At 38.6% G+C, this 16,050-nt stretch overlaps 1 protein-coding gene across 3 annotated transcripts in view; it reads right to left on the bottom strand.

Moving 5' to 3' along the window:
• LOC125463524 (uncharacterized) overlaps positions 1-16,050 on the bottom strand; it is a 413,194-nt gene that overhangs the window by 88,844 nt on the left and 308,300 nt on the right. For all 3 annotated transcript variants that reach the window (XM_059653821.1, XM_059653820.1, XM_059653822.1), the window contains one exon: positions 2,368-2,436. In XM_059653821.1, coding sequence (XP_059509804.1) covers positions 2,368-2,436 — 69 coding nt within the window. The remainder of the gene's footprint in view (positions 1-2,367; positions 2,437-16,050) is intronic.

Genomic DNA, 16,050 nt, shown 5'->3' with positions numbered 1-16,050 from the left:
CAATAAGTAAAGTAAATTTTCCACCCATTAAGCATGTCAATACAAAAATCCAAAATAAGCTTTATTCTAATATATTAATACATGGAAATTTACACTAAGAAAAGGAAAATCTTCAGATTAGCAATCAGCTTGATGCACCACATACCTTTGTCAAAAACTGGCTGGCATAATGCTAACTTAACCAAAACTCTAACTGATCATGCATACTTAAGTCAGAGCAGTTGCTGCTAAACTACCATAGCACTTGTAGGTTTTTACGACTGTAATTTGATTTTAGAATCCATTTTCAGTTCCAACAAATTAATTAAATCCTATTTTAAACAATGCAATACAATGTTGATGCTGCCTTTGGGGAAAACAAGACAGCATCCCTTTGTACACTGACTGCTGCAGTCAAATTATCTGTTCACCTCCAGTTCCAAGGGTAAGTACGAATAAAAAATGGCACCGCTGAAAGATCCTCTGATATATTTCAGCCAATTCAGAAAAAGGCTAGAGTAAAACATTAGATCCGGTTGCACCATGATCATACAGCATGTCTATAGGAAAATTGTTCAGCACTAAAACAAAAAAAACAAGAGATTGCTGGTCCTGTCATTCAGTGACCAGATTGTTTGTTGCCTTCATGATAATTATTGGATTACATTTTCAGCAAATTACAGCACTGAAAGTTTGGAGCTGAATGGTACAGACAAAGCTTAACCATGTTCCACAAATTTGACCCAGGTGATTTAGAACACACTTTTCTTGAGGAATGAAAACATTAGGGGTGAATGGCCTTCAGCAAATATTAAGTCAATGAAAGGCAAAAGATCAAAGAGGGTAATCATGCAGTAACATGCATGACATAAAAGTGTTTAAATACCAAAAGAGATGACATAAGAAAGGGAGAATACAATGCAACAAACATAGAAACAAAGATGGGTCAAAAAGACATAAATATGTAAAAGGTGGAACAGCAGAGAGGAACGGTACCAAAATTTTACATGGAATTCCCAATACCTCGAAACCCGGCAGAAGGAAAGGGTCTCAAATCCCATATACTGATAGGGGACTACCAAGCATTCAATTCTCTCTGTCACAAGCTGTGCATTTGCCTGAAGTGATCACTGCTAAAAGTCTTCCAGTTCTGATGAAATGCCAACCTGAATACTTGTTTTCATTCTCTCATCACAAATCTTGCAGAACACTGGTGTGCATTTCTTGCAATTTCCTTTCTTAATTTAAATTTCCAATACAATAAATATTTTAGTAAATTTAGCGAAAATGTTTTGGGTTTCATGCTTCTGAGAAAAAAAAACTGGTCTTTCAGTTTCTGGTAGGTACAATAATTCAGCATAATAAAATTAGCCAGTAAAATACAGCATTGAAATAAGTAAAACTCGGATGGGTCCAAAAAGTTCAAGCAGGGAATGAAAAGAAAATAAACTCTCATCTTTTCATTTAATCCTTCTAGATTTAATATGAAAGCAGCTGTATTGGTACAGCATAATAACATCAACTTGTTTTGTGTAACATTTTCAATATGGTAAAACATTCCAAGGCCTTCTCAGGAGTGTATAATACAAAAATGGATTCAAAGCTATACAAGTAGCACATTTTAAAAATAATTTTAATGGAAGAGAAGTGCAGTAGCTTAGGGAAGAGTCTAGAGCTTACAGCCTAAGTGGCTAAAGGTATATCCTCAAATTGTAAAAGGATAGAAAACTAGGGACAAATAAGAGGCCAGAGGTGGCCAAAAGTAGACCTCTTGAAGACTTGGAAAATGGGTCATTTTACTTCAGACTATTGCTGGCTCTTCTGCCCTTAGCTGCAGTTGATATGGATTGCATAAAATGGTATCACAGCAAAATGTATTTCCTGTTGTTTAGGAACAGAATGGATCTATTGTCGTATCAATAAGCACGGATAACTAAGACACGGATTTAGTGGTAAAGGAGTGTCAATCATAATTCTGACATTCTAAAAGGAGAGTTAAGCAGGAAAATAATATCAAAAATATTTCTTTCCCAGATTACTTTCAACTGGACACAAATTAATTAGGAAGCAGCTTCAGAAAGAATTTTCAACAAATAATCATTACTATAGCAGATTCAAATGATGTTCAGCTACAATGTTGACTTTCAATGGAAATAAGATTCTGGATATTTGTAAAAAAAGGTGGGGCCTGATGCAGTATAGATCTGTTTACAACATCACCAAAAACTGTGCTCATTATCTATTTCTGCAGTGAGGCTTTAGCTCTATTTTTCTGCACAGGTTCTCACAGAAAGGGCAATCAACATACACACAAGAGCTCCCAAATATAGCTCAGGGTTGTAGGCAAATTCAACTGGTTTCTGAATAATTTCCAAATATAATGCTTACGTCCTCAGCAATTGAGTCCTTGTAGTAACGCAGACTATGGTCAGTCAGTACAAACCAGTATTTCTTCCACTGAAAAACAAAACAAACTAATAAACAACTTGTATTAAAATACTCAAGTTAATTCTGATTGCAAATAATATTTAACACTCCAGATAACTCCTTACACAGATTAACTTTATCAACATATAATTAAAGTCCAGGACATTAACCATACAGCTGTTAACCCAAAAATTAATAAAAAGTATTCAAATGATTTGTAAAAATGCAGAATGCTTTTGATTAACATTTAGCATTTCTCCTGAAAACTGTTCCTCCTACTGGTTCAGGATTACACAGGTGTACTTGCTTGCCCAAAGGCAATCTCACATAGTGACACGCTACTTCATCTCAGGAGATAAAGAACCACATGTGAGCGCTAATGACGATGGTCACTTGACTTTTCAGGAGCAGGAATTTTTCACTCCTTAATCCAGGATCATTGTGGTCAATTGAAACACTATTACTGCTGTCATGACTGAGATCAATTAGTTAACCAGTAATGAACTTGGGACTCTTCCTCATTCATGGGCAAAAGTAATGGCTTGTTATACTGATTAGTGTTGTGCATTTCATAGAATTTGTTTGGATACAATTTTCTTTTCACATTTTCATCCATGGCAGGGACTATTCTTCTAAAAGAAGTCATATATTCCATGGCCGCCCACAGATGAAGCTACTTAAACCACACAAGATAGCAGAAAACATCATTTGATTTATTTCTCGTCACGTGTATTTTGTTACAAAATACAGTCAGGATTGTTATACAGTGCCGCCACTCTGGATCATCTTAAAACACAGAAAAGTAACCAAAGCAGATTATAAAAGCAGAAAAAGAGTTCAACTTTACAGCCTTTCTTGTGGAGGACTCTGCCATAGGCCATGCGCTTGGTGGCCAGGCACGAGTTCCTTTCACTGTGCCGCCACTGCTGAAAGAACAATTGCCACTCTTTGGTGAATTGATGAACGGAGAGATCTGGGTGTTCAGGTCCATTGTTCCCTGAAGGTGACACGCAGGTCAATAGGGTGGTCAAGAAGGCAGATGACATGCTTTCCTTCATTGGATGGGGTATTGACTACAAGAGTTGGCAGGTCATGTTGCAGTTGTATACGACTTTGGTTCGGCCACATTTGGAGTACTGTGTCTAGTTCTGGTCAACACATTACCAAAAGGATGTGGATGCTTTGCAGAGGAGGTTCATGAGGATGTTGCCTGGTATAGAGGGTGCTAGCTATGAAGAGAGGTTGAGTAGATTAGGATTATTTTCATTAGAAAGACGGAGATTGAGGGGGGACCTGATTGAGGTCTCCAAAATCATGAGGGGTATAGACAGGGTGGATAACAAAAAGCTTTTTCCCCCCCAGAGTGGGGGACTCATTTACTTGGGGTCATGAGTTCAAAGTGAGAGGAGGGAAGTTTAAGGGAGATATGCGTGGAAAGTTCTTTACACAGAGGGCAGTGGGTGCCTGGAACGCGTTGCCAGCAGAGGTGGTAGACGCAGACACGTTAGCATCTTTTAAGATATATTTGGACAGGTACATGGATGGGCAGGGAGCAAATGGACACAGAGCGTTAGAAAATAGATGACAGGTCAGACAGAGGTTCTTGATCGGTACAGGCTTGGAGGGCCGAAGGGCCTGTTCCTGTGCTGTAATTTTCTTTGTTCTTTGGCTCTATCTCGCCTCCAATGAAGCCCTCTCTGGACCTTGCCAATGCAGACGCCAACACTGCTGGGTACCACACTGGCCCAAACTCTATTCTGCTGCTACCACCATGAGTCCTCTTTGGGCCCACCTCACCGATGCAGCCACTGTTGATGGTGCTGGCTCTAGTACTGGGAACAAATTTGCCTCCACTGCCACCATGAACGTGCGCGGGGAGCATCCGAGTCTACATTGGGCTCACACTGCCACAACCAAACTCTTCAACAAGAGGCAAGTAAAATAAGAAGGAAAAAAATGAGGAGAGAGAAAAGCAGATTGCGCAGACAAGTTCCAAGTTCAGAAGCCCCACTCCACTGCCATGTTACTGGAAAACACAATCTTGCTTCCCTCACACTGTAACTAATGATTTGCACTTATTCACTGCCCACGTCATTTCAAATAACTTCTTCCTTTCCTGGGTGAGTTAGCTCAAGACACAAAATCAATTTGTCACTGATCAAATGGGGCTAATCCACTTGTTGGCAAATGCATGATATAGATTATGTATACAATCTATTATTTGACTTGGAGGCAAAAATCTATTATTATATAATGATGGTACCAGCACATTATGAGACAGTTTTGAAACCACCTGCAGTCACCAAAACATGTCAGGCCAAGAAGCCATTCTATACAAGTGAGACAGAATCTGTTGTATCACGATTATTCCCCTGCTTCTAATACTAGAGACAGAATCATTATCCCACAGCTATTATATTTTCAGATTTCCAAGTCAAATATTTCAATGATTGAGATTTTCCAACTAAACCCATTTAACTTTTTTCCATTTTACAATGGCAGCATATTTGCCATTGCAGATACCTGCTTTAGAATATAGAACCATCATTCATTTCAATACAGCAATTATTATACACTAGTGGGACATAACTTCATAAAGTATGAGCACAGCATTATGTAAGTATTGCGTGAGGGAAATATATTTAAGGAACTGTGTATTAGTCACAGCTGGCGTACCAGCTACTTGTTAACTCAAATCCCTGAATGAAATCTTGTCTGACAGGTGATATGTTATTTCTTTCTTAATTTAAAGTGGTATCTTACAGAAACAAGCACACAAGGTTGCAGATTTGGTTTTGACCCTTTGAAAAAGTGTCTGTACTGGTATTAGTTGAAGGACCAAACTGGCTAGACTAAGAGCATCCCCACCTCAGTTAAAACACAACATGCCAATTTTGTTAACAATGAAATGTGTGCTTTTATAAATTGCTGCAGTTTTGAAAATCAACGAAGCAGTAATCAGATATCGGCAGTTATTGATATCATGGAATTGTCATTATGATGAAAGCTGTGTGTTTTATGAATATTGATTTGTTTTAAGAGTTTAAACTGTAAATGAACAAAAGGATATTGGTTTATTTTTGTGGACTCATGATGTTAAAACAGTGTCACCTGAAGTGTTAATGAAAATTCAGTACACAAAAGAAATTTAACAAAGACAAATAAAGATATGTATGATAGTTTGAAAGATTCCAAAAAACATTGTAAAACAAAATTCCACTTACTCCCTCACATCGTCACTTCACATTTATCAAAAAGCCAGAAAAAAATCTCTTTGCCATCAGATCCAATGGTTTGACATAATTAGTCTGTCTCAGTTTCAGTTCGATGAGCTGTGAAGATTTCTTACATGAATCCTCACACAACAAAGGCATAAGCATTCTCGATCTTTGAACAATCTACAGAGTTCTAACAAAGTGTGTGTCTGGAAGTTTCATGAACTAAACTCTTTCATTGAAGTAACATTCCCTTAACTACTCAGAACAATCTCCTTTCCTAGGAAAGTCCGTTTTTGCTGACCCCAGTCAGCAAAACAAAAAAGGCCTCTTCAAACTGCCAAAAAGCTTTTGCAAGAAATTAAGAACACAAACTTGCTCATCTTAGCTTCTGCTGAGCTAACGGTTTGTTGTTTTCTCTCGTCATAAACCTTGACAGTATAAGCCAATTTCCATTAACACTTCAGGTGGCACATACTGGTTTAAAATCATGGTTCCACAAAAATAAACCAATACCCATATGTTGTTCATTTACAATTTAAACATCAATATACATAAAACACACAGCTTTCATCATAATGACAATATCATGATATTAACAACTGCCTGAATCCGATTGCTGCTTGATTGCCTGCAAATTCAAAATCAATTTATAAAAGTGCACATTTTATCATTAAAAAAAAATGGAAAGGTTAGTATTTTAACTGAAGTAGGGATGCTCTTAGACTAGCCAGTTGGTTGTTCAACTAATACCAGTAAGGCACTGTTTCAAAGGGTTCACTAAATAGCCATCGAGAACAGGAAACAATGTGGTACTTTTCCTCTTTCAAATCCAAGAATACTGAAGTCCATTGCAGTATCACTATCATAACTGGGTAACACAGACCAAGAAGCCAAACTATAATTTTGCTCATCAGACAATTCAGAAGAGGTGGGTGCAAAAACGGCACAAGACAGCTTAGTGAACAATTGGGCTACTTAGAGTTAATGTCTGAGAAATGCCACCAAAAACTTCCATCCTATTCAAATTCAAAGGACCATTAAATACTTCCTCTTAAAATTAGCATTCAAAGAGTAGGTTATGGGTGAAACCTTTTAAAAATGTCACAATTTTCTACACATTACTTTGTAAGGGAGCATGTTTTCAACATAGTTCCCCACTAGGCCTTGATGCATTAAGCAATAAATTAAGCATTAAGTATTAAACAAAATGATCAGTCTGCTGACAGGCTTTAAAAAAAGGTCAGGAAGAATATAATTGATATATTGGTAAGTGTGGATGTACAAAGGGATCTGAATGTGCTTATTTACCAAAGTAGATAGGTAGGTGCAGCAAAATGATATCAAAGCCTTCATTGCAAGATGATTAGCATTCAGATATAGGGATATCTTACTGCTGTTATAAGGGGGTTTGATGAGACAACATCTGGGGTACTGCATGCAGTTTTGGTATCCCTACTTTAGAAAAGATATACTTGCAATCAAGGGAACGCACAGGAGATTCACTAAGTTGATACCAGATATGGCACGAATCCACTATGAGATGGGAATTTGATTGGAATGGTATTTCCTGGAGTTAAGAATGATGAGAGGGAATCAGATGGCAATGTATAAAATTCTAACCGACTAGGCAGACTAGACAGGGGATGCTTTCCCAGGTTGTGGAGTCCAGAACCAGAGTGGACAGTCTCAAGATACAGAGCAGATTATTTCAGACTGAGACAAGGAAAAATTCTTTAAAGGATAGTGACCTTGTGGAATTCTCTACGACTGAAGGCTGTGGAGGCCAAGTCACTGAATATATTCAAGGAAGACACATTAAAATTTTAAAATGTATCAAAGAGTAAGTCAGCACTGATACTTTTAACTTCAATCTGAAGAATCACACCAGTGGGCTGTGTATTAATCTAAAGACCAATCTAATTAATTGGTCACCTTTTGATAGAAGGTCAAAATACTTCAATAACTTGAACTTCATTTTGTTTTCTATCTTTTCTATTTCCTGAACTGATTCAAATTAATAGATTCAAACGCAAGGCTTTGCAAGTCATTTTGTTTTATTTTACCACAGAAAACCTGTTTTAATACATTGAAAAGGACACAAGTCAAAGTTTGTCAAATTGACTCACTAGACCAGGGCAAGAAACAGACTTGAAAAAAAAAGGGATGCCAAATTATTCAGCAAATAGGTTTTGATTGGTCAGGGTATTGACATGCCTCCATGATCCCTTTAAGGGTTTCCCAATGAAAAAGGTGCAGTGTGTATACAAATTCACATTTCCGGGACCTGCATATTAATTAAAAAAAACTTTTTATTTGCAAATACGACAGACAGCGAACCTGACTAATGCTTACTGCAGATAGTAGGAGCTGCAGATGCTGGAGAATCTGAGATAACAAGGTGCAGAGCTGGATGAACACAGCGGGCCAAACAGGAGCAAGAAAGCTGTTGTTGTTTTGGGCCTAGACACTTCTTCAGAAAAATTTTTCTTCAGAAAAGCTGTGCTCATCCAGCTCTGCACCTTGTTAATGCTTACTGAAGTCCAGATTTCTTCATAAATAAACTTCTTGCAGCAATATCACATCTAATGGTGGATGTACCATTCTAAGGCTTTCAAGCACAGGCTGGTTGACCACGATCAAAATGTGGGCCATTGTAAATGGTCAGCAGGACATGTTTTCTGAAACATTCCACCAGATATTGGGTATACCTGGTATCACAGGAATACCTATATATATTATTCATATGTTTTAGCAAAATATCCTTTAGCTTGATGATAGCTTTTTAGATTTGAAAACCAACTGCAAAGTAGCAGCAAGAGACACATTTTACTCAAGTTATTGCAATATTTTCACCTTCCAAGGTAATCTGAGGTAGACTGGACACCATTCAGGGCTGAGGTAAACATAGGGCCTTTTGGATCAAAGCAGCCATTACCATATTGGATTGCTTTGATATGTTCTTCATCAGCATCGAGTTGAACAGTTAGCGAGGGATTTATTCATGAGGTTCCCAATATAGCATGTGGAATTGTAGAAATCCCAACATGTATACCGACCAGCGAACGCAGATGTTTGGTTGATTGGAGTGGAGAATCCAGAACATTTCTAACAAATATTCAATATAGTATGGGTCTGTATCAAGCAGGTATTGTTTACAGTACCGTTATCTGTAAAGGCAATATTGTGCTGCATACAAATTTTAAAAAGTGAAGAATGAAAGAAACTTGCACACTTCGGAGCAAGCATAATCTAGAAGATGATGAAGATTAGTAATCCTGCTACTAATCTATTCTAATTTACCCTGCACAAAAGCATGCTTTATCCTGAGATTATTATCTAGATCAGATTTTCGTGGAATGATAAAAGGTTTCAGAAATTTAAACAACAGGTGAAGCCAGCTATCTTACACTGTTACTTTGCACTTTTCTCCACAAAGTGGATGCTGCTGTTAAACCATGAAGACATTTTATCTTCCACACAAACGAGCAGTGTGATACAAGACCGTCAGCTCCATTACATCACAATTAATATATTTATATATATTATATTTCAAAGGCTGGTGGACTGTGTCAAACAACATGGCTTGTTGACCATTTGCAGCTTTCGTAGATTCTAAACAAGGTCTCACACCTAACATGCATTGTTTGACTTAAAAGGTCACCTCTTCTATACAGTGGTAAAAGCTTTAGTTCTCTCAACACAGTGGGTTGAATGAAATTCGGTTATTTACATATTTATATATATATATATATATATATATATATATATACACATACAATTAATTAAAATCTTCCAACTGTTTAGTACCTCTTCGTCATTGGTGTGATCCTTTGATCTTTTACTTATAAATTCTGTGTCTGATTCCACCTCTCTCTCTAACATCTGGAGGAGGAGCGAGGCTCTGAAAGCATTTGTTTTCAAATAAACCTACTGGTCTATAACCTGGGTTCATGTGATTTCTGACTTTGTCAGAATAAGAAAATGAGCATTTCAAAGTCTTTGTAGCACATAAAGCCATTCATGCAAAGTTATATTGACAGCTGCATAAACAACACCTAGAGCTGAATCTGTTAGGGTGTGCCCAGCCAAGTATGCTTAATAGGATAATTTCTCATTGGTGTACAAACAATAGTGCTAGACCCAATAACAGAAACTTTGAAAGGGGAGTCTAGTTCACAAAACAGATGGATGGCTCCTTTGTCTATTGTTCTGATGGAAGATCAAAGACCTGAAACATACTTAAATTTTAATCTCAAGGATACCACCTAATCTATGTATTTATATAGGAGCAGAATCAGTCTATTTGGTACGAGTCTGCTCTGCCATTCGATGGCTAATAGTTTTCTCAACCTCATTCTCCTGCCTTCACTCCATAACCTTCGATTCCTTTATTAATCAATAACTTACCTCTATCTTAAATACATCCAATGACTTAACTTGGTGTCCACAAATTTCTGCAGCAAATGACTCCCACAGATTCACTGTCCTCTGGCTGAAGAAATTCCTCATTTTGGTTCTCAGTTTAACTCTGAGTCTCTCCTACGAGTGGAAATATTCTCCACATCAACTCTACTCAGGTCTCTCAGTATTACACAAGTTTCAATCATAAGCCCCGCGTCCTTCTAAACTGCAAGCACAGATACAGAATTTTCACCTGCTCCTCATATGACAAGGCCTTCATCACTGGGATCATTCTTGTTAATCTCTTCTGGACTCCCTTCAACATCTATAACCTCTATAAAACTTTGGTTAGACCGCACTTGGAATACTGCGTCCAGTTCTGGTCGCCCTATTATAGGAAAGATGTGGATGCTTTGGAGAGGGTTCAGAGGAGGTTTACCAGGATGCTGCCTGGACTGGAGGGCTTATCTTATGAAGAGAGGTTGACTGAGCTCAGTCTCTTTTCATTGGAGAAAAGGAGGAGGAGAGGGGACCTAATTGAGGTATACAAGATAATGAGAGGCATAGATAGAGGTGATAGCCAGAGACTATTTCCCAGGGCAGAAATGGCTAACATGAGAGGCCATAGTTTTAAGCTGGTTGGAGGAAAGTATAGAGGGGATGTCAGAGGCGGGTTCTTTACACAGAGTTGTGAGAGCATGGAATGCGTTGCCAGCAGCAGTTGTGGAAGCGAGGTCGTTGGGGTCATTTAAGAGACTGCTGGACATGCATACGGTCACAGAAATTTGAGGGTGCATACATGAGGATCAATGGTCGGCACAACATTGTGGGCTGAAGGGCCTGTTCTGTGCTGTACTGTTTTATTTTCTATCAGCACATTCTTCCTTAGATATGAGACCCAAAACTGTTCATAATATTCCAAATGTAATCTGTCCAGAACCTTATATAGCTTCTGTAATACATCCCTGCTCTTGTATTCTAATCTCCCAAAAAGAATGCTAATATTGCAACTGTCTTCCTAACTGCCAATGGAACCTGCATGTTAAGCCAAAGAGAATCCTGAACTAGGTCTCTCATCTCTCTTGTACTCTGATTTCCAAAACCCTTCGCTACTTAGTAAAAAGTTTATACCTCTATACTGCATAACCTCATTTTCCTACATTGTATTCCATCTGCCATTTTTTTGCCCACTCTCCCAGCCTGTCCAAGCCCTTCTGCATCTTCCCCGCCTCCTCAACACTACCTATCCATTCAACTGTCATTGTGACACTGCAAACTTAGCAACAATGTTCTCAGTTTGTTCATCCAGACTGTTAGTGTATAACATGAAAGCTGCTATCCCAACACAGACCCCTACAGAACTCCATTAGTCATCAGCTGCCATCCTGAAAAAGACACCTTCGTGCCTACTCTCTGCCTTCTGGCAGTCAGCCTGTCCTCTATTCATGATAGTACCTTGCCCCGAACATCAAGGGCTTTATTTAGCAGCAACATTTTATCAAAGGCCTTCTGGAAATTCAATTAGATCATAGCCATTGGCTCTCCTTTGTCTAACTTGCTTATTACCTCCTCAGAATTCTAGTAAGATCTGGTCGGCATGACCTCCCCTTGATATAGGGGTGCTGACTCAGCCCTATTTTTACCATGCACTTCTAAGTACTCTGCAATCTCATTCTTAATAATGGATTATCAAATCTTAACAATGACCGAGGTCAAGTTAACTGGCCTATCACTTCCCATCTTCTGTCTCCGTCACTTCCTGAACATGGGTGTTACATCAAGTATTTTTCAGTCCTCTGGGACTCTGACTCCAATGATTCCTGGAAGATCACCAAGAATGCCTCCACAATCTCCTCTGCTCTGTCCTTCAAAATCCTGGTGCACAGTCCATCCAGGCCAGGTGATTTATCCACCTTCAGACCTTGCAGATTCCCCTGCACCTTCTCCTTGGTGATGGACACAATCACCTCTGCCCCATTACTCTTGCATTTTTTGGTTTTATTTCAGATTTGTGGTTTATTTTTGTCTTGCTCAAAAATGACTAATTTTGAGGTTTGTTGCTTGAGAGCTACGAATTTAGCAGCATTTCATTATTTCATGAAAAAAGTGAAAATTGCAACAACATGCCAAACATTACTATTAACAAAAATTATCACTTTGGAGTCTCTTCGAACATGCAGAATAATTTTAGTACTTTTAGAAACTTTAAAAAAAATGGAATTATTTATTTTACCTAACACTTTACACAATCACAGGTGTTAGGATGCAGGAGTCAGCCATTCAATCCTTGCATCTATATGGGCTATCTGAAAAGGATTAGGATTTATTGTTTCTATTCAAATAATTACTGGTGAGTTTTTGAAAGCCTCAAATGAACCTGCCACGAACACACTTCTTGGCAGTGTGTTCCAAACCTGAACAACCTGCTGTGATAGAAAGTGGGGAAGCAGTGACATAGCACTAATATCTTTGAACTAGTGATTAGAACCTAATGATTTCAATTCTGGTGATGGGAATTCAAATCCCGTGGTGGCACAGTCAAATTCAAATTCAATAGAAAAATCTGGTCTAATGGTGATCACATAACTCATCTGTTCCACTAATGTCCTTGAAGGTGGAACCCTGCCATTCTTAACTAGACTAGACTAGACTATATGAATGTAAACCCCCTGCAACACGGGTGATTCTTAATTGCCAACTGAGGAAATACAGATGGGTAATAAATGCTAGCCTAACCAATGACACAACATTCCATGACCAAAAATTGGAAAAACACTTACCATATTTGTTATGCTCAAACATCACTTCAAATCTGTTCGCTCTTGCTATGTATCCTTTTATCTGCAGCAACAGTATTTCCCCTAACTTCTCTACCCATACCTCTCACGACTTTGAAAACCTCTGTCAGATATCCTTTTAGCCTTGTCCCCAAGTAAGACAGTTCAAACACTCCAATCTATCCTTAGAGGTGAAGGTCCTCAACCCTGAAACAAGTTTTTTAAATCTCTTCTATAGTCACCAATGCATTCACATTCTTCTTGCAGTGTAACATCCAGAACTGTAGACAGGTTCCAGCTGATGTTTAACAAGTTTCTCATATAGACTCAGCAAAACTCCTTGCTCTTATACCTTATATCCCTACTCGTAAAGCTGAGGGTCTTCTCTCCACCTCACCTATTTCAGTGATCTATGGACACAAATACTTTTGCTCCAGCACTCACTTAAGTAGTGCACCCCTATTTTATACTGTCTGTCCAAACCTATTATTTCAATTCTCCACAGTGAGTCATAAATGCCACCTATGTACTCACCTCCAGCTTATCGATGACATTTTGAAGATGTATACAGTCATCAACAAAGTTTACTACACATTGAAGTTTTATACCATCCACAAACTTTTACTGGTCTGTATTTGCTGGGTTTATCCTTACCACCGTTTTTGAAAAAGGGAACAATGGCTGCAGTTCTCCAGTGCTCTGATGCAATCTTCCTTAGTCACAGGGAAGGTAAGATTATTCAACACTTGTGCATCATCAATTTTGAACCCTTTCAGTGGCAGAGCTTCGATCTGTCACTACTGTGGTGTGTTTGGTTAGATCGCTTGTAAAAATCTATTGAAATGTACAGATTAAAATCAGAGTTCCGTCAAACTGTAAAGTAGGACATTTTGCAGGAAGTGCTAGGCTAAAACTACATCTCTCCAGTGTTAAACGGTATTGCTGAATCTCTAAAGGGAGTTTGTTTAAACTTGTCTTTTTAGCTTTTGCTTTCTGCATGTTGCTGAATAAGGAAAAATAACAACAGGAGATAGTAACAAGAAAAAGTAAATACTGCAGATACTGTAAACTTGAAATAAAATAGGAAATACTGAAATTGCTTTGGTCAAACAGCATCTGTGGAGAGAGAAAATAAAGTTTCAGTCAGATGAGTTCTCATCAGGACAAAGTTGGAGAATTAACAGTTGATAAGTAAGGATAAATTTGAGGTAAGGGGAGAGGTAGAAAGTAAAAGGTAGTGTGCAGGGATTAAAGTGGGAGAAGAGACAGCTATGGGTGTTGGAAACCTACAACGAACAAAGCATTGGAAAAATTCAGCAGGTCTGGCAACTTATGGGGAGAGAAGAACACAGCTAGCATTTGTGGTCAACATTTTTCACACAGATGGTGGTTTGTATGTGGATTGAACTGCCAGAGGAAGTGGTAGATGCAGGTACAGTTGCAAGTTTGAAAAGACATTTGGATGGATAATTGAATAGGGAAGGTTTAGAGGGATATGAGCAGGCAAATGGGACTGTTTTAGGTCTGGGGAAACTTGATCGGCATGGAGAACTTGGAACTAAAGGGTCTGTTTCTGTGCTGTACGACTGAGTAGCATCTACCATCTTGGGTCCGGGATGTGACCCAACAATCAGAATTTAGGGTGCTCGGTAAAAAGCTAGTGAACAGGACCACAAGTGTTGTGATCTCGGGGTTACTCCCAATATCAATCATTGCTTGCAGAAGCTATAAAAGAGGGCAAAGCAGGTGAACACATGGCTGGAAATATAGCCCAGAAGGGAGGGCTTCTGATTCTTGGGACGCTTGGACTAGTACTGGGGAAAAATGGCATCTGTACAAGTCAGATAGGTTGCACCTGAACAGAGCTGGGATTGAATTCCTAGTGGTGTATTTTGCTACTGCTGTTGGGAGGGCTTTAAACTAACTGGCAGGAGGACTGATGGAATGAAGAAAGAATAGTACAGGAGAATACTAGAGTTCACAAAATAGTCAGGATACTACTGGCACTAGCACAGAGATCAGCAAATTAATGGGTGAAATTAGAGTAAGGGGGAAAAGAAATGAAGTTCAAAATGGAGTTAGTATGCACGCACGTAAGTGTACAGAGTACAGTGAACAAAGCTAGGGAGTTAAGCACACAGATTGCCGTGTGGAAACATGGTATTGTGGTACAAGAGATCTTGAACCGGGGCAAGACTGGCAGACAAATATTTGTGGGTACAAGTAGCTCAGGAAAGACAGAAAAGGATGGAAAGGAGCAGTATTAGTTAAGGAGGGCACTGCAGTGCTAGAGAAACACCAATGTCTCAGAAGATTAAAAGACAGACTCAATTTAGCTGGATTTAAGGAATAAAAAGAGTTATAAGTGCAATGCTCAGTGTACTCTATAGAACACCAACTAATGCAAATCTAAGTTACAGAGAGGTGTCAATGTCATAGATCAATTATCATGGAGGATTTCAATCATCCAAATACAGACTGGTGTACCGGTTGTGTTAAGGAACAGTGCAGGGCAAGCATTCCTAGATTATATTTTGGAGTTTCTTGTAGCAATAGAGGTCCAGTCGAACAAGAAACAATGCATTATTGCACCTGGTCCTGAGAAATGTGGTGGGCCAAGTTGATCACGTGACAGTAGGGGAACATTTAGGAGACAGTCATTATTATACCAAAAGGTTCAGGAATGTAGTGGAGAGTGATAATGCAACAATCAAGACTAAGAAAAAAATCAATCGGCAGGGAGCTGATTTCAATGGGGCAAAAACAGAGCTGGGCAGGATTGCGTGGAACAAGAGGTTGGCAAGAAAATTAGTTACTGAACAATGGGCTACTTTCAAAGAGATGATGTTGGGGTACAGGAAAAAGTTACATTCCCTCAACTGGGAAAGGTAGGATAAGAATTCAGAATTTGCTGGATGGAGTGATACTAACATTAGAAAGGCAGAAATAAACATGTTTTTAACAAATAAGGCAGAAAATACAATTGATAAACAAGAAGAACACTGAAGGTAGAAGGGAGGTGAGGTGAAACAGTGAATGGGAATCATTAGAAAAGAGAGCAGCTAAATTAAAAAAGGAGAATCCCAAAGACTTCTACAGGTATATAAAAAAATTGAGAGAGAGTTGTTAAAAGAGCATAAGAGACCAAAAAAAGTGCTTTATGCATGGAGGTGAGGACATGGCTGCGGTGTTAAATGAATACTTTGCATCTATCTTTACTCAAAAAGAGAGAGTGCTATTCATGACAT

This window comes from Stegostoma tigrinum, chromosome 22 (genome assembly GCF_030684315.1).
Source record: "Stegostoma tigrinum isolate sSteTig4 chromosome 22, sSteTig4.hap1, whole genome shotgun sequence".
Taxonomy (NCBI): Eukaryota; Metazoa; Chordata; class Chondrichthyes; order Orectolobiformes; family Stegostomatidae; genus Stegostoma; species Stegostoma tigrinum.
This window is presented reverse-complemented; position numbering and strand designations above follow the sequence as displayed.